Source organism: Halichoerus grypus, chromosome 1 (genome assembly GCF_964656455.1).
Source record: "Halichoerus grypus chromosome 1, mHalGry1.hap1.1, whole genome shotgun sequence".
In the NCBI taxonomy this organism is placed as follows: domain Eukaryota; kingdom Metazoa; phylum Chordata; class Mammalia; order Carnivora; family Phocidae; genus Halichoerus; species Halichoerus grypus.
The window spans coordinates 57,435,707-57,458,013 of record NC_135712.1 but is presented as its reverse complement, the minus strand read 5'-3'; the positions used below and the strand labels follow the sequence as shown (position 1 = coordinate 57,458,013).

Sequence of the window (22,307 nt, the reverse complement as noted above, 5' to 3'; positions counted from 1 at the left end):
TCAGAAAAAAAAACTAAGCTATAATTTTCCATTAAGAGCTGGAATGGTGTACCAGATCACTTTTAGTGTCCACTCTGATTCTTTTTGGTGACATGGCCCCCTGCTGTCATTGGGACATGTCCACATATCTGGGAGCGGTTAACCACTTACCCTTACACTGCTATGGGCCCAAAGAAGTGAAATGGGGGGCTCCTCACCCCTGGCCCTGGAGTCCCACACTGTGCCTATGAGGCTGGGTGCACGCTGAGCTTGGCACCCGGTGAGCTGACTCCCGGGGTTGGGCAGAGCCGCTAACTCGAGACCAGGGAGGTATGTTCCGTGTTAGCAGACCTGCCATTGTTAATGCCTGCAGCAGGGACACGGGCCAGGGTACCACAACGCGCAGCTAACCGGCTGGCCGAAGCAGAGTGAGGGCCGCAGCGGGAAGAGAAGAAAATTCTGGCAGTGGGATAAGGGAGGGGCTAGGAAAACTGTTTAGAAAAGCAAGACAATAAAGCAAAAGCGAGGACATGGTGTTTCACTCTCCACTCCCATTTACCTTCCATATCTGGAAACTTCTAGAAGTTGGCCTGAGTGAATGAAAGAAAGGGGCTCTTGACCTGACAGTAAGACTAATACCTCTAAGGTCTCACTTTTGTTCCTGAACATACTTGGTTGGGACACCAGGGGGCAGTAGCTTTTTCACCTTGCTGTGCCTTTACTTTTATCATCTGTAAACCAGACCATTCTTTTTAAAAAAAAAAAAAAAAAAAGTGTTTTACAGAGTTCTTTATATGCATCTCATGTGCACCTGTGGGTATACAGTAAAAGTATAGCGATTCCCATTTATCAGGGAAGGAACCAGCTCGAGCAGGCCTGTGCACTTGCCCCAGGGATCATGCCAGTCCCTGCCCCTTTGCCACTACACAGCAATGAGCTAAACATACCTACAGGATCTGCTCGTGTCTGGCTCTGTGCAAGAGATATGGCTCTGAGGTGAATGATTAACATCCATGTCCCTTTGACTAAAGAATTCGGTCTGTGACATGTGTGGATGCTGCATCATCTCATTTCTGCTCAGCAAATGCAAAACCCCTTGACGAAAAAAACAATCAAGAGGAAGAAGGCAAGAGGCTATTCACTCAGCAACTTGCTCTGGAAGCAGGTGAAAGAAAAAGAGGAAAAGGGGCTTGCAGGTAAGATTTAAAGAAGGAAAAGAAGGAGGAAGAGAAGCCCAGATAATCATCCCAGAGCACAAACCCCTGTGACCCGAAGGAGCAATCAAATAACATGCCCTTGGGTGCCCGGAAACTAACTCTGGGGTGACCGAGATGGAATCACCACCTGGGAAAGCTTTCATAGGAATCAGATGGAAACCAAATGAAGGTGACTCACCCCATTCCACCTATCAACTGCAGAGAAGGGTGTAATGGATGGCAGGCTGGTCTTGCTTCTACTCTCTTATCAAATACTTTTCTGGATCTGGCTGTGAACCCAACCAGCCCTCATGGTGACGCTGCATGCCCTCATCATGCACAAAGGACATTCTCCTGCCCTTCCTGCTCCAAGAACAAAGCCACCATCCACCCACTCAGCTACCCAACCAGGAGCCTGGAGTCGTATTCTCCCTCATCCCCACACCCAATTAGCCATAAAGTCCCGTTGAGTGAGAAGACCTCTTAAATCTCTCTTGAATCTTCCTTATCGCCCCTGCCACTGCCCTGGGTCAAGGCCCCCGCATCTATCACCAGGACTACTGCAGCACCTTCTAACTGAGCTCTCAGCTTCCAGTGTTTCTCCACCACCACTCACAAGAGCTAACATGAAAAGCTGACCAAGTCAACAAGATGAAAATGTTTCAGTGCCTTACCAAAGAGTAGGAAAACCTTCATGCCTCACCCCTGCAAGTCCCCACTGCACAGTCTGCAAGAGGCAGCAGGACACTGTGGGGCAGATCCCCTAGTATTATCTAGAACACTCCTACCTCATATTTCAAGACTCACCCTGAGCATCACCTCCTGCAAGAGGCCCTCCAAGCTTCCATCTGCACCTCAGGTAGTTTAGGTGACCCTCCCTCGTGCTTGCAAAATATTCTGTACGCATCTCCCCAATAGAACATATCACACTGTTTAGAACTATCTATTTAACTGCTTCCTCTACTTGCACTGAGCCCCCACTGAGGGCCCAGACTCTGTGACCGTGGCTCTCGGCACGCTGTCTAGCACATCACAGGTCCCCCACAACATGACAGGTTGAATCAAACGTAAGACTAGAGTGAGGAGACGGAGCACTATCCTCCAGGATGCATTTCGCTGTAGGGCAGGGCTCCTCTCTCAGGCTCTGCACTATAGAAAATTCTAAGCATCAGCATCTGCCCAAATCCAGACAAAGAATCCAAGCCTGAAGCTGCTTACGTGATTGCTCTACGCCAACTCCCCGAAAAACCCACATTCTAATGGTAAGAACTCTGTAAACAATGCTTAAGATATAATTACCCTTTCCGTGAGCAGGTGAGGTAACCCCTCCTCGGTAGCACACTCCTCTGGAACCTTTAGCACGACCAAGAAAGTTTTATTTGATGATAACTCAAGTATTTCGTCTGCATCTTCATCGACGTAAGTTACTAAAGGTGGGGGGATAAAAAGTAAAAGTAAACACATGCTTAGAATAATAATTTCTTCCACTGGCTGCTGTAAAAGACAAGGAGCATTCATCAAGGATAAAGCCTAGACACAGTAAGCAAGTACAAGCAGAAATGCTTTGTCTTCCTGGCGATACCAAATAAAGACAGGGCCTGGCCTCCAGTATGATAAAAAATTGTTTGTTTTACACCATAAGAGCTCCCAGATGCCACTGAATACAAACTGGGGGAATAGCCGGTGGGAGGGAGCGGGAAGAACATGAATTTCTTGGCTGAACGGGACCTGCAGCTTTAGCTATATCCACAGGTGTCGAGGCAGGTGTTGGGGCAAGGGTCTAGGGGGTGAACCATGGGTGATGGGGGCCAGGGGCTGGGAGCAAGGAATTTCAGTGAATCACCTCAGTCCAGGGCTGTCAGAGACCCTGATGCGGAAGGGACATCATGGACCAGAACAGAGCGGGGACTAGACAGGAGCACGTGAGCCATGTCCTGACATCTCCCAGGAAGACAGAAGATGGGCAGGAAGCCTCCACTCTGCAGTCTGTCCCACAGGAGACAAATGTTGACACACTCTTTTTTTTTTTTTTTCACACTGTTTATAGAAGGGAAACCAAATAGCACTCAGAGCCCCAGGGCCCGAGGGCCTTGCATTCCTGGCACAGTGCTGTTGGTGCTCTAAGGATGGTGAGCTAACTGATTTTTTAAGCAGTTAAAGCCAAAGGAAAAACACACAAGGTCGGGGGCCCGGCGCTGGAAGCTGGCACTCGTGGTAAGTCAACACTGCTCGGCCGGCTCCCCGGCGGCCTCCCCGGCGGCCTCCCCACTGGGCCCGCACAGGAACCACGGCTCGGGCCCTGAGAAAGGCGTGGGTGGCGGAACTGGGCGCTCGCCTTGCCCTACACTTGACTCTCAGGTCTCATGCTTCAGACAGAACATAAGCAGCCTCTTTGGCTGGACTTTGAAAAGGCCCTCAGTGTATGAGGGAAAGGCAGGTGAAAAGAAGAATCCTGATACTTACTCCCTGGGAGGCACGAGGAGCAAGGGGACGTGCAGAACAGAGTTCTCAGAGCCTGAGATGAGCGGCTCCGAGCGGCCGGCTCAAGGCTGGCCCCCGGCTGGCCTCTGCGAACCCGAATCTGGGGAGGGTTCCCACCTCGCCCTCCCAGGTGGTCCCCCTGTTGACACAAGCAATGTGGCCGAAGCTGACCACCTTGCCTTCCGGGGATCTGGAATTTTAGCATGTGCCAGGCTGAGGCTGCCTCCGGGACCAGCCCCAGTAAAACCCTGGGCACTGAGCCTCTGAGCTTCCCCAGTAGACAACACTTCTCACGTGCTGTGTTGTCACATGTCATTGCTGCGGCAGTTAAGTGTGTCCTCAAGTTTGTGCCTGGTTTCCTACTGGATTTTGCTTTATTTCATTTTGCTATGATAAATCACAAGTGATGTGATCTGACATGGGGCCTGGGAGCAATTGGTCAAGAAAGAATTCTTGATACATCATTTTTGGTGCAAAAAGGGTGTTTTATTAAAGCACGGGGACAGGACCCGTGGGCAGAAAGAGCCGCACTGGAGCTGTGAGGGACAGCTGATTAGACACTTTGAAGTTGGGAGAGGTAGAGGCCAAGGAAGTCTCCAAAAGGATTTCCACATGGTCAAGAGGACTCAGGGGTTCCTGGAGGCCTAGCTATTGTCAAGCTTGGGTGTTTTTTTTTTCTTCTAGAAAGGCGTTAACTTAAAGACAGTTGGGAGTTCCTGGAGGAATGTGCTACTCTCCCTGAGTCAAGTATTTGTCAATGGGCTGCAAGTTTTAAGGAATTTAATTTTATCTACATTTCCCTTTGCCTTTGTTCCTCACATCAGTAATCATCTCTATGCCTATATGCTGAGTCCCATGAATTCTCCCAGCAAATCACTAGATCTAGGAGTGATCCTGAGGACCCCAAACACAGGGAATTAACCCCCCACACCCTTATTTGCTGTAAGTCGTGACATTATTTTGTCTGACGATAAAGTTAAGTCTTTGTAGTTTGAAAACTTGCCAAGGAAATTGTAATAAAACAAGAAAAAAAATACAATAACCCTTTAATCAACAAGTTTTCCCTCACATTTTACGTTACATATTTTAAGTCTTGGGGTGCCTGGGTGGCTAAATCAGGTAAGTGTCTGCTTTCTGCTCAGGTCATGATCCCAGGGTCCTGGAACCAATGGGTTAGGAGTGAGCAGGAGGCAAGATCCAAACGCAGAACTCTGTTTCTAGAAGTTTGCCAGTGAAAAAAGAGAAAAAGAAAAAAATTCCTAGAATGAAGTAGCAAGATTCTGATGGAAGAAGGTTTTGAAGGACAGACAATGCTAGCACATTTCAAGAGGCCCAAGTTGAGAAGAGCCTGAGGATGCTTAGCGAGACACGGAGATATCTGAAGGTCCATGGGTCAGGAGGAGCTGGGGAGGATCCTATGGGAGAGCATAGGTGAAGAGGTTGGTCCTGGGAAGGTGGAGAAACAGGGGAAAACACAAAGAAATTTCAAGGAACAGGGCCTATGGATTTGCTACTAAGTTCCTGCCCCCAAGGACCTTGCTAGTTTATAACTTGCTAATGCTGTCTGCCGAGGATTTTCCCATGAGTCACCCTACACTGGGGAGCACTGCCTTGTGCAACCTGTCCGCCTACCAACACTCTGTGACAGCATAAACTGCGGCTCTTACACCCAACGCAAAGACAAAACAATCCATTCAACACGCGGCACTTCTGAAGTCCCTGCTTACATCTCAGCACCATAGCGCTCCTACTCAGGGAAAAACTTGTATGGAAACACAGTAAAGAAGTCAGGCTTTCCCCATCCATAATGCTGGGGAATATCACATAAGGGTCCCTAGAGTGCTAAATCTGATCACCTTTAAACTATACCTCTAAGTATCCACCTACTTGTCACAGTTTGGCTTATACAATATTTAAAATTCTTTGCCACTCCAACGAGAGTTTCACTTGTAGGGTGTTACTCAGGTCTCTCCCCTCCCTGGCTGGGGCAACTCAGTGAAAAAAGCAGAACCCCTGAAGATGCTTAACTGATCTTCTAAATTGTCCAGAAAGAAGATGACTTGGGAGGGGAGGCTTCTCCCCCCCCTTTTATCATTTATTTACATCAAGGAATTTATACTTCTTTAGGGAGAAGAAGAGAATCCATCATTATCTTTTCCCTGAAGAATGGAGACAAAACCACGCCTCCAGACTCAACAGGATTCCCTGGGCTCTGCTCCCCAAATTGGCCACTTTAAGAAGATTTCCTTGTCTACCAGAGCCTCTCCCGCACAGTGTGTATGCAGCCCCAGCTCAGTGCCGTACACTGAGCCGTGCTCCTGAAGTTGTCATCACCTCAATGGCATGTCAAGGGCAAAGTGGCGGGAGGTCCAGCCCAGATGCAGGCAATAAAGGGTATACAGTCTGTAGAAAATTAACAATAAGAAAACAGTCCACAGTTGACAGTCATTCTTAACAATGTCAGTGACAGGATAGACCTCCGCACTGAACACCTCACCCTGGGTACCCCACTGTCCCCTCCTCAACTCGTTACCCCTTCTATGTCAGGACCTGTTTATTGTCCACTTCTGTGTGCACTCCATCTCCACAGTTATGAACGTCTCTGCCTCTGAGCCTCAGTCTGCATGCTACAGAGCCTGGTGACAGGACACTGAGGAGCTGGAGGGCGGGAAGAAGGAGGCCAAGGTAGCTCCCAAGGAACCTCACTTCTTAACGAAGCCAGCCATGCGTGTAGCCCTTGGCTCTGCCAACACTGTGCTTTTCCAGACAGCAGTGTTTTCCTCACAGTGCTCAGAAGTTCTATGAGTTCGATTCCTATCACTGGGGCTCGGCCATGAGGCAATGGCCAATTACTGCACACGGTCATCCCAGAAGTACCTACAGAGCTGCTCTGGGTGAGGCTGGGACTGTCAAGGAGGGAAGGAGGAGAGCCCTGGCCCCGCCCCTTTTACCCATGGTATTTCCCCACCCCCACAGTCCCACACCATGACTCTCCCCAAAGGCCCAAACCCCTGAGGGCTGAGGTGCCAAGTGAAGTAAAAGTATCTCTCGGATTATAAAAATGTGACAGTGTGCAAATCTCTTTACAGCATTAACATTTGAAAATACACTCTTATAACCACATTGAGAATGAAGTTTGCGCTACAAGTATTGCAGAGTTCTTCCCTGAATATTATCCAGGGAACTCTCATGTCCCTTGGGAAATGATGGAAGGAAAAGAAATTCCTTCCTCTGCAGATTGCTGTTGGGCAGTTGAAGAGGTCCGATGATTTTTGAGAATGGAAGACAGCTCTTGGGTCTTGTGCTTTAGAATCCTGAATTTTAAACCAACTGGATCTGCTGCATCCTCCTTTGTTATAGGCCCCAGAGGCCAACAGACAAATTAGCCAATGTTCAGGAGAGCACCACCTAATTGTGATGGGACAAGTTGCACAGCTCAACTTGTTTCGACATCCACGTATGGGAGTTGATGGGAAGAGGGAGTAGGAAGGCTCACACCAAAACTCTTGTCCTCAGCAGGTCGGAGGAGGTGTAGCACCTCTCATCAACTTCTCCCTAACTCGAAACCAGCCTGTGGCCTCAAAAGATCACCATCCCACCTCAACTATGCCCTAAGTAATTAAGCAAACATAGTGCCATCAAATTTCCCTATTCCTTCAGGGACTTTAACACCTTGAGACAGGAGAGGAAGAAAAGGAATAGGAGGTAAAGGGCAAATGTAGTTCCTGAAGAAAATTCCCAGGACCCCTTCTGGAGAGACTCAGGGGCTCCTCATCCAAGATTGGGTTAATTAAGAAGAATCCGACTCAACTCAAATCCTTGTGGAGACCAGATCACCCTCAAGAGTATCCCAACTCCAGAAAAGCCCCCCCACTCCTGCAATCACCCCCACTTACAAATAAAAACAATTTTCTTCTTTCTTGTTTTAAAATGGAAATGAATGCCCACTGGAGGGTGCTATGTTTATTCATCATGAAAACCTTAATATCAATAATCATAAAAAATTAGCAACTACCTAAAAAAGCTTTAAAATGGTATAGAAGACTATATCATGCAGTCATTTAAAAAAAAAAAGTGTTCACAAATAATTTTTAGTGAATTGGCAAAATGGCCTCAGTATAGCATTAAAAACCCTAAAGGTAGGCCCCAAGATGATTAAAAAACAATCTGATCGGGGCACCTGGGTGGCTCAGTCAGTTAAGCATCTGACTCTTGATTTTGACTCAGGTCATGATCTCAGGTGGTGAGATCAAGCACCATGAAGGGCTCCACGCCTGGCTCGGTGGGTTAAGTGTCTGCCTTCGGCTCAGGTCATGATCCCAGGGTCCTGGGATCGAGTCCCGCATCAGGCTCCCTGCTCAGGAGAGCGCCTGCTGCTCTCTCTCTGGCAAATAAATGAATAAAATTTAAAAAAAAAAATAGGAGTCTCTCTCTACCTCTCCCTCGCCTCCTCCGCCCACCCCACCGCGGCTCACACTCGCGCTCTCTTTCTCCCTCTTTCTAAAAAAAAAAAGAATTAAATAAATAAAAAACAATCTGATCTCAAATTATTTTAAAAATGCAAGTAAGAAAAAGAAGAAAATATAGTGAAATATTAATAATACGGATGGGCTTTATGGGTAACTGAACATGTATTATTTTCATATTCATAATAAATAATAAATAAAGGGCACCTGGGTGGCTCAGTCGGTTAAGCGTCTGCTCAGGTCATGATCCCGGGGTCCTGGAATCAAGCTCTGCATCGGGCTCCCTGCGGAGCAGGGAGCCTGCTTCTCCCTCTCCCTCTGCTGCTCCCTCTATTTGTGCTCTCTTTCTCTCTCACTCTCTCTCTCAAATAAATAAATAAAATCTTTTTAAAAATTTTAATTTTAAAAAATAAATAATAAATAAAATATGTAAAGTATATAGTTAGCACCGTGTAAGTTTTTGTTTTGTAAACACATACAACACAAATATAATAAAGTTATTTCCAAAATAGTTAAAGTAATGACAGCATATAGATACATGGTTCTATAAAGTTTTTAAGATGTTTTCAAATGGGCTATTCATTATTTATCATTATAATAATGTACTCGGTATATCAGAGGAAGTATAATAATTATTTTATGAAACAAATGAAAAAATTTCAAATGAGTAGGTGTAGAGAAACAATAAAACATAAATTAGTGTTTGGGTAAGTTAAAATTAAGAAATCTTCAAGATCCAGTGGGCAGAGTTTAAAATAAAACATTGGTCTCCATACGTCTTTCAGAGCTTATTAAACAAACAAAAAAATGAAATAAAACAAAGAACCATGGATAGCTACCACCCATACAACAATCCCAAGCCAGTTTTAAATTCATATTATAAATAATGAAATAGCAATGAGCACATCTTCCATATCAGTGTAACTCATAAACGAACATTAAATAAGTTCTTCAAATGCATCAGCTTAGTCCTGTTGAAATCCTCTTACCTCCAAGAAGACATAAGCTTATGATGATGACTACAATGAGACCTAGGAAAACAGAGGCGATGACCATCCACAGTTTGCACTTTCCAATCAATTTCTTATTACAGGAGCTCCAAGGGTTCTCCTTGTTGGCCTGGAAAGCAGAGGGACACTGTGAGGCAGTCACTGGTTTCAAGAAGCACTTCTGAAAGCTTGTGAAGGGCCAGTGATACAGAAATGAAGGCAGCAGGATCCTGCCCTCTCTGGGCTACACTCCACGGAGTCAGGTTTGCAAAGAAGCGGAATGTAACCTCACACAGAAGGGAGGGAGGGGCGCCTGGGTGGCTCAGGCGGTCAGCTCAGGTCATGATCCCAGAGTCCTGGGATCGAGCCCCCGCTCAGGCTCCTTGATCAGCAGGGAGTCTGCATCTCCCTCTGCCTGCCCCTCTGTCCCGCAGCTCGTGCTCTCTCTCTCTCTCTCAAATAAATAAAACCTTTTTTTAAAAAAAGTAAGGGAGGGCGCCTGGGTGGCTCAGTCGGTTAAGCGGCTGCCTTCAGCTCAGGTCATGATCCCAGGGTCCTGGGATCAAGTCTTGCATCGGGCTCCCTGCTCAGTGGAGAGCCTGCTTCTCCCTCTCCCTCTGCCTGCTGCTCACCCTGCTTGTGCTCTCTCTCTCTCACTATCTCTCTCTCTGTGTCAAATAAATAAATAAAATCTTTAAAAAAAAAAAGTAAGGGAGAAAATACCCTGGGGGCTCTGAGGTGAGGTTGTGGGGGGGGGGGGGGAAGCAGGACTTTGAAGGATGGGCAGAGAAAGGCATTCCAAATCCAGGAGAGAGCATCCTCAATGTTGATTCATAAAGGAGCTAGCTGGCCAAGAGGATCCTCTGACGGGAATGTGGTGGATTCCAGAAGCAAGTCACGATAGTTAAGATTAGAGACCGTGAAAGCCTGGAGCCTCCTCGAGAGGGTTTTCAATGCCGCCAGAGCAGTCTGGACTTAATTTGCTGTGTGCTGGGGACCCGTGAAAGGTTTTGGAGCACAAGAGCCGAGCTGAAGATGAAGAGAAGAATGATGTGCGGTTTAGAGCGGGCACACCAAGAACAAGCGAAGAGGCTGTCGCCGCGCCCCACACTGCGGAATTAGGGCCTGGAAAGGGAAATGCAAGGCAGCTTGGGAGCCACACCAGGAAGGGGGCGGCCATGGGGGTCGTGAGGCCACAACAGCCATGCTTGATTGGTGGCCAACACCGTTTCATTTCAGTCGAACGGCCCTGCAAGGGACGCATTAGCCCATCTCCAAGATGCAGTTAGAGCAGGCGGGACGGATCCCTGCTGCGGGTCACGGCAGATCTGGCCCCTTGCGTCCACAGCCCCCCGAGACACGGTGCAGAGCCCCAGGTTACAAGCGCGTCTGGCTGCCGTGGGGTGCCTCCGCTCAGGGCCACCCCCAGCCCCTACCAGCTTCCGTGACTCCTCTCCATTCCCACCGAGCCGTTCGGGAATTCCCACATTGAGTCCACGGACTCCGAGGGGGCAAAGCGTGGCTCTGTATCGGCATTCCCCGCCCACACTTGAAGGCAGTGACTGCCTCATTCAGCAGGTTACTGAAGCTCACCGGCCCTGACATCCTCAACTGGAAAATAAATCTAGCTCCCAGGGCTCTTGTAAAGGCTAGAGATCGTGGACATGAAGCACCTGCTACACAAATGTTAGGGACCCCACACATGGGAACCATCATTACTGTGTTCTCCAGTCCCACAGAGCAGCACCTGGTTGACTTTCTTTCCCTCATGCCTGTGGTGATGGCCACCAGAAAAGGAAATCGTTCACTTCAGGACGACAGTTCAGACTTGCTCAGTGAGAAGTTCCCAAGCCCAGCAGCACGTCAGGATCAGCTGAGGAGGAATTTAAACCACACACCCCTAGGCCCTACCTGGACACAGGGGACCAGACTGTAGAGGAGGTGGGGGGTAGGCCCCAGCCTGTAATTTTTTATTTATTTATTTATTCATTTGAGGGAGAGAGAGAGAGAGCACATGAGTGGGGGGAGGGCAGAGGCAGAAGGAGAGGGAGAAGCAGACTGGACGTGGGGCTTGATCCCAGGACCCTGAGATCATGACCTGAGCTGAAGGCGGACGCCTAACTGACTGAGCCACCCAGGCGCCCACCCACCCCCACCCACCCCACCCCCCACCCCCATTCTGTAATTTTGAGCCTCCCGAGTGAATCAGTTGCTTTATCAGGGTTGAGACTTCTGTTCTGAAGCCTCATCACTCTCCAGGAGCCAGGTCAGATCTCTCCTTTTGTGGAGGCCTCCCTGCCACGTCGCCAATGGAGAGATATCCCAGAACATGAGCTGTCCACACAGCACATTTGTCCCTGCTTTGTCTGGTTTCATATTCAAATATAAACAGATATCAGCCTATCTTCCAAGGTAAACTGAAACCGGATAGAAGGAGGGGTGGTTCTTAAACTTCCTCATTCTTATATCCCAGATGTGTGCCTCATTCAGGTATTAGGCTCTTAATACATTGTAGAAGGTTCTAGAACTTTTAAGAAGGTACTTTGAGAAATTCTAGAGTGGAGGTCACACTTTGGAGCACCTGAGTACACTTTACACTGGCTCTTCTGGTCGGGTGTGAGAGGAGCAACAAAGGGAACACCTGGACAGAAGAAAATGCTCTTGAGGTAAGTGTATTTCCAGAGTCCAAGGACAGAGCCACCTCTCACCCAACCCGAAGACTAAAAACTGCTCCAAAGACACCAAAGCCAAGGGCTCAATAAGACACATGGGAAAAAAGTCCCAGGACAAGGAATCTTCAACTTCCCAGGGAACAGAAACATATCTTCCTATTTACAGAGCTCCTGAGAACAAAATGACCTCATGCCATTTTCAGTCCTTACACAAGAAGTAGCCAGGACCATAAGATTAGTACAAAATGAAAGGGGCTGGAGTCTCAAATGAGCCGCAAAATGAGGGTCAGTGAACCTCTTTGGCCTCTTGTGGCTCCACTTATGATTTCCCTTAGAAATAATAAACTAGGACCCTGGTGCTATGAGGAGACCATTACTCTGACTTCCTAGGGATAGTCACCTCACTAGTACACAGCCCCTCGCCTGTAGGAAATGCCTCTTCCTGTCCAGCCCAAAGCTGCCAACCTACAGCCTGGCCCCTTCGCTGCCTGCTGTCAGCCCTAGGGGAGAGACACTATCCTTTGCAAAATTAATCTTCACAGACTTTAAGTCATTGTGAAGTAGTCCATCAGCTTACTCCCACCCAAGAATAAACTACAGTGCTTCTCAGCTCCCTGCACATTAGAATCAATCAAGAAATTTGTATTTTTTAGATGTTCCCCCAGGAGATTCCACTGTGCCCTGAGGGTGAAGAGCCTCTGATAGAGTCGGTGTGTGCCACCTGCACTGAGACTCCCCTAAAACCCAGGTCACAAGGACACACTGCCTCCTTCACTAGCATCTTCTTTGTCTCGTGTCCAAATTCTAGGTCACGAGGAGAAGCCAAGGCAGGTTTTTCTACAGGGTGCTTTCCAGAGATTTTTGCAAACTGCATCTTACATTCTATGATCGCATTATATGGCTGGAGAATTTTTGTGGCTTTCCTCTGAACAGGCCCCCAAATAGTCACATCCCCCTTCAGATAGGGATCCAAATACATGACCTAAGGCCCTGCAACAATGGCGAACTCTCTCTCTCTTAGACACAAAAAGCTTTTCTTCTCTTTGGCTCTATTAAGAGCAGATATTATATACATTTGGAAAAATTTTCTTAGCACTGTAGGAAAATCTGTACTTTTGTAATCTCATTGTGGGATTTAATCCACTTGTCCACCCACAGAAAATCCAGCTGATTCTTGTCATAAATTCTGAACAATGCATAGCAATGGGGCTAACTTCCCACAAGCTCCAAGCCCAGAACAAGCAAGGGAAAGTTCTTTCCCCACTGCCTTTGTAGACTCTCCCAGATCCACCCTTCCAACTAAGAAGTTACCCATGAGGTGGGATGTCTTCTTCCCAATAGTCCCAAACTGAGCGTGGAGCCTGCTTGAGATTCTCTCCCTCCCTCTCCCTCTGCCCCTCCCCCTGCTGCTTGTGGGTACCTGTGTGCTCACTCTCAATAAACAAATACATCTTTAAAAAAAACAAAATACACTTCAATTTATTCTATGTAACCAAAGAGAATGATTAACACCTTAAATGGAGATTTTTTTTCTCCTTTTAAATGTTTCCTGTTCAAATATCTGAATGCCCTCCAAGTGCTCATGTACCCTTCACCTTCATGCCATTCTGTCACTCCCCATAGCTTTTCCTATTTGGCGACCTACAAAGCTAAATCACGAGGAAGTCTAGGCTATCAGTGTACAGCTGGCTGATGAGGAAGTAATTAGAATACGAAAGAGCCATCTCTCCTGGGTAGGTACTAAACAATTATAAAATACTGATGCCCTACATGCGTGTGCCATGTTCTTCTACTCATCTGTTTTCAACAAGGCATTCCCAGGCCTCCTAGAGAAGCCCGGTTAACCTCATTACATGACCATTTAACGACAGACCTTAGCACCGTGACGCAGGGCACACCTTTTAGTGGTAAAACTGTCACCAAAACTCCTATCTCTGGATTCAGTCCCAGGAGTCGTTGGTATGTCCTGGATCTACCTAACATGAGGCAAGTATTTCGCAATCCATTCCCAGACCCTGGCTTGGACGACTGACACAGCAAGCCCACAGCTGTGGCCAATGCACAGAGAACAGACCATCTTCGTCCAACCTTCATTCTTCCTTGGTGTTCATCTTTCACTCAAACATAAAGTCCCAAATCACCCTCCAGGGTACCTATAGGTCCTCAGAAAAGCAGACTTTACAGTGTTTCCAGGAATTGATGTCGAAGCAAAAGCAAAGCTTTCCCCTTTCGATGTCCTTGCTTATCCCTTAAATCAACAGGCAAAGAAGAGTCAAAGGGGTGGGAGTGGAGAAGTGGGACCTCGAAAGATCAGGTTGGAGCCATATATATGGAGAGCTCCAAGCACCCTGTAAACCTCCAGCCAATCCTAGGGGTTAATCAGAAGGCAGATGGCTGTGAATTCAAAGTCTCTGCTGTTTTACAAGCATTTGATGAGAATGAATAAACTTCCCATCACTGCCAGGGCTGGATCAGAAAAGAGCTCAGCCTAAGCACCGCCATGACTTGCTGTAGAGATTGAGAGGAGGGAAAGCAAATGAGGCATAGTCTAGTTCTTGGGGACAAACACTTTGAAATTACTTCCCATCAACTGAGCAGGGCGAGTTCAGTCGCCTCTCCCGGTCTCTTTTCCTGCCAAATCAAATGGCCAGATCAGTAAAGGACAGAAAGCGTGTGTCTGGGGGATGTGAAGCGGGATAGGGGATGATGGGCAGTGGGTGAGGGCTAGGGGGAGGGTGGAAGCAGCAAGGCAGTAAAGCTAAGGCAAGGAGATTCTGAAGAAAGAGCGAAGACTCCATCTATCACTCTAGTTCTTTCTCCCCGCTTGAAAAAGAAAAAAAAGTTACAGAGCTTTTTAAAACCACCTCTATCCCTGGGGACTCTCTCTGAAGAGAGGGGCCCGTATACGGATGGTGGCAATGGTTGTACAACATACACAGTTGTACAACCTGTGTAGGGTTCCTCAGGTTCCATGGGGGTCAGAGGGATCGGAGGGGTGGCAGGGGGCCCTGGCGGGCTCAGGATCGGAGGGGTGGCAGGGGTTCTGGCGGGCTCAGGCGGAAGCGCACTCCCGCGTGCGCTCCATTCAGAAGATTCCAGGGCACACCAGCGCTCCGCGTCTGAGACGCCGGGACGGTTGGCTGGAACCCCGCAACTTTGAGGGTGCCAGGCCCGGGTCCTGGCCGGCAGCCCGGCTCACACCGCCCGCAGCGCCAAGCAGGCCTTACCTGGGCTGGGCAGGGTTCCTCGACCGAAAGAGGGATCACCTGGACGGTTCCATTGAGAGGCTTCTGCTCGTCCGGCTGCCCCCCGAGCGCCAAGAGCTCCAGGTCTTCCCCCGGCGATGGGGATCTGGCCCCTTCCATGGACCCGCAGAGGAGGGCTGAGCGGCCCGCGGGAAGCAGGGTGCTCACACGCCAGGGTGCAGAGTCCAGAGTGGCCTCCCGACCAGCTCGCACTCCGCCCCCCGCGGGCGCGGCGGGGCAGACCTCGGGCGGCGGGGCGGGGCGGGGCGGTGTTGAGGAGGCGCCCCAGGCCCCTGCGGGGTAGAGCCGCCGCGCCTCCTGTGGGCTCGCGAGCGGAGCAGAGGAGGGCTGTTTTTCTGGTTTGTTCAGGGCGCTGCCGGCTCAGCCTTTCCCAGTTCGCGCAGATCCAAAGCAGAAGCTGAGCCGAGGGCCTGGCCGGGTGGCGGCTGTGGCCGGGAGGGGGCCGGCAGCGCGGTGCCACGGAGGAAAGTTGACATTCCATCTCCAGGAGCCGTCTGCTGCCAGGGCTTGCCCCGCCTAGCAGAAGTTCATTCATTTCACCAGCAAGGAACTATGAAGCATCTCCTGCGTGCCAGGCGTTGTGCGAGGTTCCGAGCAGATGAAGATGGATAGTACACGCGAACACAGTCCTTCCCTGTACAAGTCCAGAGTCAGGCAAAGAGCCAGGATGGGGTGGTGGAGGGAAGGGCAGGCTCTGAGACCAGGCTGCCCAGGTTAATCCCCTTTCACACGGTTCCTACAGTGAGACCTTGGGCTTCATCTTTCCTGCCAGCTTTCTCACCTGGAAAGTTGGCCGCGTGTTAGTGCCCACAGAATGGAGCTGTTGCCAGGATTAAAAGAGTTGGTGTCAGTAAAGCACTCGGAGCAGTGACTAACATGTAGGAAACATTCACAAACGTTTATCATCATCTGCCTTTGAGAAGAGGAGTCACAGACACCCCTCACCCCCAACAACACACACACACCCAACCTGAGGGAAAGGCATACGCACTCACACACAATCCAAGGTTCAGAACTTCTGGTTTGGGGAGCCTGGAATTAGGTTTACTAAGCATGGTGTGTGTTGATCCTCTCGAAGCTTCTGTTCAGAGCAGGCTTGCCCCCAACACACAGGTATTGAGACCAGTTTGAGGTGCGGACAGGATGCATATAAATAGGTTTCACTTCAGAAGATGCTGGCTTGTGTCCAAAAGTCTGACATCTTCAAAGCCTGCTATTCAGACATTTCCTAAATATTGGGTCTCTAGTTGTCTCTTGCCTGGTACCAGATCATCTGAACTCTATCTGCCTGCCTTCCGGGCGCCTGGGTGATTCAGTCAGTTGAGCCTCCGACTCTTGGCTTTGGCTCAGGTCACGGTCTCTTGGGGTCCTAGGATCCAGCCAGCCTCCCGCTCCGTGCTCAGCCTGGAGTCTGCTGGAGATTCTCTCCCTTCCCCCCCCCCCCCCGTACCTCCCCGGGCTCTCTCTCTCTCTCTCTCATAAATAAATAAAATCTTTTTTAAAAAAGAACTGGAGCCTTCAAAGAGGGCCCTCCTGACAGGATCTATAGTGACAAACGAGGTGCAGCCATTGCCAGGACTGCAGCCCAGCAAGGAGGAAACGGACAGGAATAAATACTCTGACCTCTCTCCCCACCTGCCACTCTCCTTTGCGTGACTCCCATTGGGAACTGGTGACAGAGTTGGGGGTCAGCCTCCTAGAGCTCATAGAAGAAAATGAATATGGGGTGCAAAGAGAAAGGGAGCCTGCACCTTTCTGTACCTTTCCTTACAATAACTGACATCTTGTCTTCCTTCTCAGACATTCAATAATCAGGACACCCCTCTTGTCTGATCAGATTCCTCTTCCGGGTTGGCCCTCACCTGTCCCGTTCTACTGCCACCCCCACTTCTTTGTATAGGATGTTCCCTCTGCTTACAATGTTTTTCCTACCCACTTTCTGCATGGACCATTCCCATTCATCTTTAGCTTCTAGCTGAGACTTACTTTTTCTACGAAACCTTCCCTGGCTTGCCTCCTCCACCAGAAGTTATCCACACTCTTCTCTGCGACCAATACACATTGTACCTATGCTAAATGCGTCATATTCAGTCCAATTTAATTCAGCAAATAGTACTGAGTGCTTGCAGAAGAATGTGTCAAACATTCTTCTGGGTGCTTGGGATAAGTCTCAAGAGATAGTTAAATAAAACAAAATCACGGCCATTGTGAGGCTTATATTTAATGAGGGGAATCAAACTTAACATTTCTAGAATATTTGAAATGACTTGTGCTATGGAAAAAAATAAAGCAGAGGAAGGGAGGCTGGAGTGTCTTGTGGTGAAGGTCAGGGGAAAGAGGAGGTACAATTATAAATAAGGCAATCACCTCAGGCCCCATCGAGAAGGTGGAATAAGTAGGACACGGGGATGCAATGTTCAGCATGGCGACTGTAGTTTAGAATATGTGTTGCAGATTTGAAAGTTGCTCAGAGAGTAGATCTTAAAAGTTCTCATCAGGAGAAAAAAAACCCTGTAACTATGTATGGGGATGGACATTAACTAGATTTATTGTGGTGATCATTTACACAAATATCGAATCGTTATGTTGTACACCTGAAACTAATATCATGTTAAATGCCAATTATACCTTCAGTTTTTTTATGTGAAATTGGAAACAAAGAGTTAAAGGTGGTAAGGACAGTAGCTGTGCTGTATGGAAAGAAGAGGGGCGTTCAGGAATAAGGACTGTAAACTGGGGTCTGTTTTACTTTTACTCTCTGAGAATCAGTAAAGTGGCCCGAATGGCTAACATGAAGGATGAGCAGTAATTTTTGTCTCATCTGTCTCCTCTACTGTTTAAGCTCCTTGAAGTACCTGTGAATTCCCAGTGCTTTTCTCCATGTCGAGCACCGTGCCCTATATAAATGTTGGTTAACTGGAATGATAGAATGATATTCTCAGCAATGATGGTTTGGTAGGCCCAGGGCCTGAGACCCCCACTAGAATCACCAAAACCTCTCAAACCTGGACCCCCATCCTTACCCAGGGCCCAGACAACCTTTCCCACAGTTCCCTGGTTTGACTGCAGGAGCTTAGTCTCAATGGGAGATTCCCTCCCTGTGTTGGATGAATTGTAGCTGTCTTCCGAGCCCGGTTTCTCTTTGAATAGATGCTTAAAATTTCCTTCACCCTCCAGAGGATCAAAAAGCTACTGTTTACTGTCACAAACACACTCTAAACCAGATCTCCTAATGCTTTCTGAGTAGTGGGAAGCAGGGTTTATGTAATCTCTAAACTAGATTAGGGTGCATTTCTATAATTCCATAAACCTAATCCTTGCATACAGTTGGCATCTCTATGGTAATATAGGTCTTGAAGACAAACAGATTTAGGACTCACACTACTGTGTGCTCTTGGGCAAGTTGTTCAATATCTATGAGCTGCTTCTTCTTCTTGAGAGAGAAAGAATGCACACACAAGTTGGGTGGGGTGGGAGCAAGAGAGAGAGGGAGAGAGAGAATCTTAATTCTTGATGTGGGGCCCGATCTCACCACCTGAACTCATGACCTGAGCTGAAACCGAGTTGGAAGCTTAACCAACTGAGCCCCCCAGGCTCCCCAAGCTTCTTTCCTCATTATAAAATGATTCCTACCCAGTAAAGGCAATTAAATGAAGTAATTAGAATAAAGCATTTATTCCTGTACCTGACAAATAGCAGGGTCTCAGTAAGTATTCCCTTACTTTCTGTGACTGTAATGAGCTTTGTAAGTAATCCCCACCCACCTCCAACCCTTAGCAGCTAGCAATAATCCTTGACTCATAGATTTTCTTTTGATATTGATTTGTGTTCCTGTCCTGTTGCATTTTTTTGATCACTGACACTTGTTGACACCTCCCAATACTACCTGAACTATTTAAATTCTTACTTGCAACTTGTTCCTGATTTCTGATAACTGCAAATTTCTTAATCTCCAGAGAGCTGATCTAGAATGTAGATAAGTGTCCCAATCTCTTCTTGAGGACTTTTTCATCCTGCCAGTCAGTCTGACTCTAAACTAAGGATTCAGAATGAGTAAGAAAGAAATGTTTCTCCCCTGAGGTAACCAAAATTAGATTAAACAATTCTTGATAGAAGTTAAAGATTTTTGGATGAGAAACCAAATTCTATATAGGTTTGTTTTTGCCATTTCTTTAAAATCTCTTTCTATAGGGGTAGCTTTTTAAAGGGTATTGTTCTTTCATAAAATTATTCAAACATTTTTTTAAAGTATATTATTCTTGCACAAATAGTTCTTTTTAATATAATTTCAAATTATTATTGACTCAATTGCTTTAGTTTGCTTAAGGAGTAAAATGTAAATAACAGTAAAAAATTAAAATCTACTTGTTGCCAAGACTTGCTGACCAGTAGAAGATTTTCAATTTTGTTTTTCTTGTCATAGTACTTGCTCTTTTTCTTCATCTCTCCTTTGAGAGCAAATAATTTTCGGAATGATTATTTTATAAACTGAAAAATAAAGTAACATCATCTAAGTGACATCACCAAAGCACCAAAGCATCTCATTACCTTCAAACAGGCCTGTGCCTCTTGAAAGCACAATATATATCCATATGTTGTCAGGTGACAAGCACCACTACTGTGAACATAGGCAATTGGGTCAGCCTCTCAGACTAATCAAGCAGAAAACAATTGGGAAAGGGTTGGTTTGTGAGGTTGCAGTTTGCAGATCTGAAGACACTGTGAAGGAGGGCAAGCGTCCCCAGTAGTCTGGCCCATAGAAATGCTCCTGTCTTGGTTTATGGAGACCATTCCTCTCTGCCAACTAATCCAGTCTTTGGATCTGCCTCTATTCACACTTTTGCAAGAATAAAGTATATTAAAGAATAAAGAAATAAAGTTCCATGTCATCCTGGCATGTTGACATAAAATAGCCAAGTAAGTTAGGTTGGTGTTTCTGAACATTTTCCCCACCCCTGCACTGCTGAAGAACATGGTACAATCACATTTGAGCAAGCAAGCGTGTAGAGTGGTAGCATGTACATGTGGTTTGAAAAATTCCCTGCGTTGAATCTGATAGATCAAGCTAGCCCTCTTCCATCTCCTAACTGAGATCACAAACTTACTCAAGGTGTTGATGATGTTTTTAAATAGTAAATCTCCTTAAAATTGACCATGAATAAAAAATACAATTCAGGGATGCCTGGGTGGCTCAGTCAGTTAAGTGTCTGCCTTCAGCTTGGGTCATGACCTCAGGGTCCTGGGATCAAGTCCACATCGGGCTCCTTGCTCAGTGGGGAGTCTGCTTCTCCCTCTCCCTCTGCCTGCTGCTCCCCCTGCTTGTGCTTGCTCGCTCTCTCTCTGGCAAATAAACAAAATCTTTAAAAAAAAAAAGTACAATTCACCTTGTGCCTACGTCATAGCAATCCCAGGCAAAATAAACTTGGTTTTAAGAACTGTCAGCCTAATTTGTTCTTCTACACAGTGAATTTCGTAGCTAAGTCCCACTTTGTGAATTAAGTGGTGCACTTGGCACTCTGAATTGTACTATGCCATAGCTGGTTTACTGAATCCTTAGGAGCCTGTTGATAAAGGTATCATTAAAATGTTGTGTCTTTTACCTGATGGAAACAGTCTTTTGGCAAATCAAAATATATTCTGTGAACTGGAAATTATTCACTATTTCAGGGATATTAAATCCACATTTCAGTTTTTCTGTCTGATCCAGAGAATGACCCCTTTTGCTCTCTTTCTCTCCTTTTACTGTTACATTAAGATCTTCTGAAGCCCCACAAAACCATTTTCATTATTCTGGACCCTACTTAAAAATAACATTGTTATTACTCCTTTGACTCTGTCCCAGGGAAAACAAATGTTATCATTCTTCTCCTTCCTGCTGTTTTCCCCTAGTCAGTGGTATGGTTAAGTCTAGTCTCTGTTCGTGGAAAGTTTATTCTGAGATCAAATATGAAACCTTCTAAATCAAGATCAAATAAATCAATAACTGTGATGTATTGAGCATGTATTACAGGTTTACAACTATGCTAGGTATTATAATGCCCTGAAAATAGAAGTAAGTCTAGGCCACTGGAATTTTATTAAAAAAAAAAATCAGAAGCCAAATGATAATATTTCTGAAAATTTTGACTTTCAAAACAATCATCTAGGATCCAAAGGGCTACGTGCACTGCAATGTTTATAGCAGCAATGTCCACAATAACCAAACTGTGGAAAGAGCCAAGATGTCCATCAACAGATGAATGGATAAAGAAGATGTGGTGTAATGGAATATTATGCAGCCATCAAAAGGAATGAGATCTTGCCATTTGCAATGACGTGGATAGAACTGGAGGGTATTATGCTGAGCGAAATAAGTCAATCAGAGAAAGACATGTAGCATATGATCTCACTGATATGAGGAATTCTTAATCTCAGGAAACAAACTGAGGGTTGCTGGAGTGGTTTGGGGGTGGGAGAGATAGGATGGCTGGGTGATAGACATTGGGGAGGGTATGTGCTATGGTGAGTGCTGTGAACTGCGCAAGACTGTTGAATCACAGATCTGTACCTCTGAAACAAATAATACAATATATGTTAAAAAAAAAAAAAAAAGAAGAAGAAGTAGATAGCCGGAGGGGAAGAATGAAGGGGGGGAAATCGGAGGGGGATACGAATCATGAGAGACTCTGGATGGACTCTCCATGAGAGACTTTTCAGATGGACTCTGAAAAACAAACAGGGTTCTAGAGGGGAGAGGGTGGGGGGATGGGTTAGCCTGGTGATGGGTATTAAAGAGGGCACGTTATGCATGGAGCACTGGGTGTTATACACAAACAATGAATCATGGAACACTACATCAAAAACTAATGATGTAATGTATGGTGATTAACATAACAATGAAAATTTTTTAAAAAAACAATCATCTAAAAATTCCCTTATCGTTCAACTGCTGAGCGGTATTATCACAATTCCTTAAATCCCACATAAGTGCTTTCAGTCGAACTACCATGATGCTTCATTCCATGATTTTCGTGAATATAGTTCCATGTCATCCTGGCATCTTGGCATGAAAGAGCCAAGTAAGTTAGGTTGGCAGTTTTATTGGTTAGTAGATTGGTTTCTCTGTACACAATATTACCCTGTGTCATGGTTGAAAAAAGTCTGTTATGATATGGTTAGACAAAATTGGATTGGAAACCAACAATATAGGTACTTCCTTTGTCAATAACTGAGCTTGGATTCATTTGCATTTATAAAAGAGACATTTTTGTGCATTTAC

The 22,307-nt window shown here is 46.6% G+C and overlaps 1 protein-coding gene across 1 annotated transcript in view; it reads right to left on the bottom strand.

Moving 5' to 3' along the window:
- C1H3orf52 (chromosome 1 C3orf52 homolog) overlaps positions 1-15,479 on the bottom strand; it is a 28,307-nt gene extending 12,828 nt beyond the window's left edge. The window contains exons 1-3 of the mRNA XM_036066590.2: positions 15,011-15,479; positions 9,112-9,241; positions 2,475-2,602 (exon numbers count right to left, since the gene is read on the bottom strand). Coding sequence (XP_035922483.1) covers positions 2,475-2,602; positions 9,112-9,241; positions 15,011-15,148 — 396 coding nt within the window. The 5' untranslated portion in view covers positions 15,149-15,479. The remainder of the gene's footprint in view (positions 1-2,474; positions 2,603-9,111; positions 9,242-15,010) is intronic.
- Between the last annotated feature and the right edge of the window lie 6,828 nt (positions 15,480-22,307).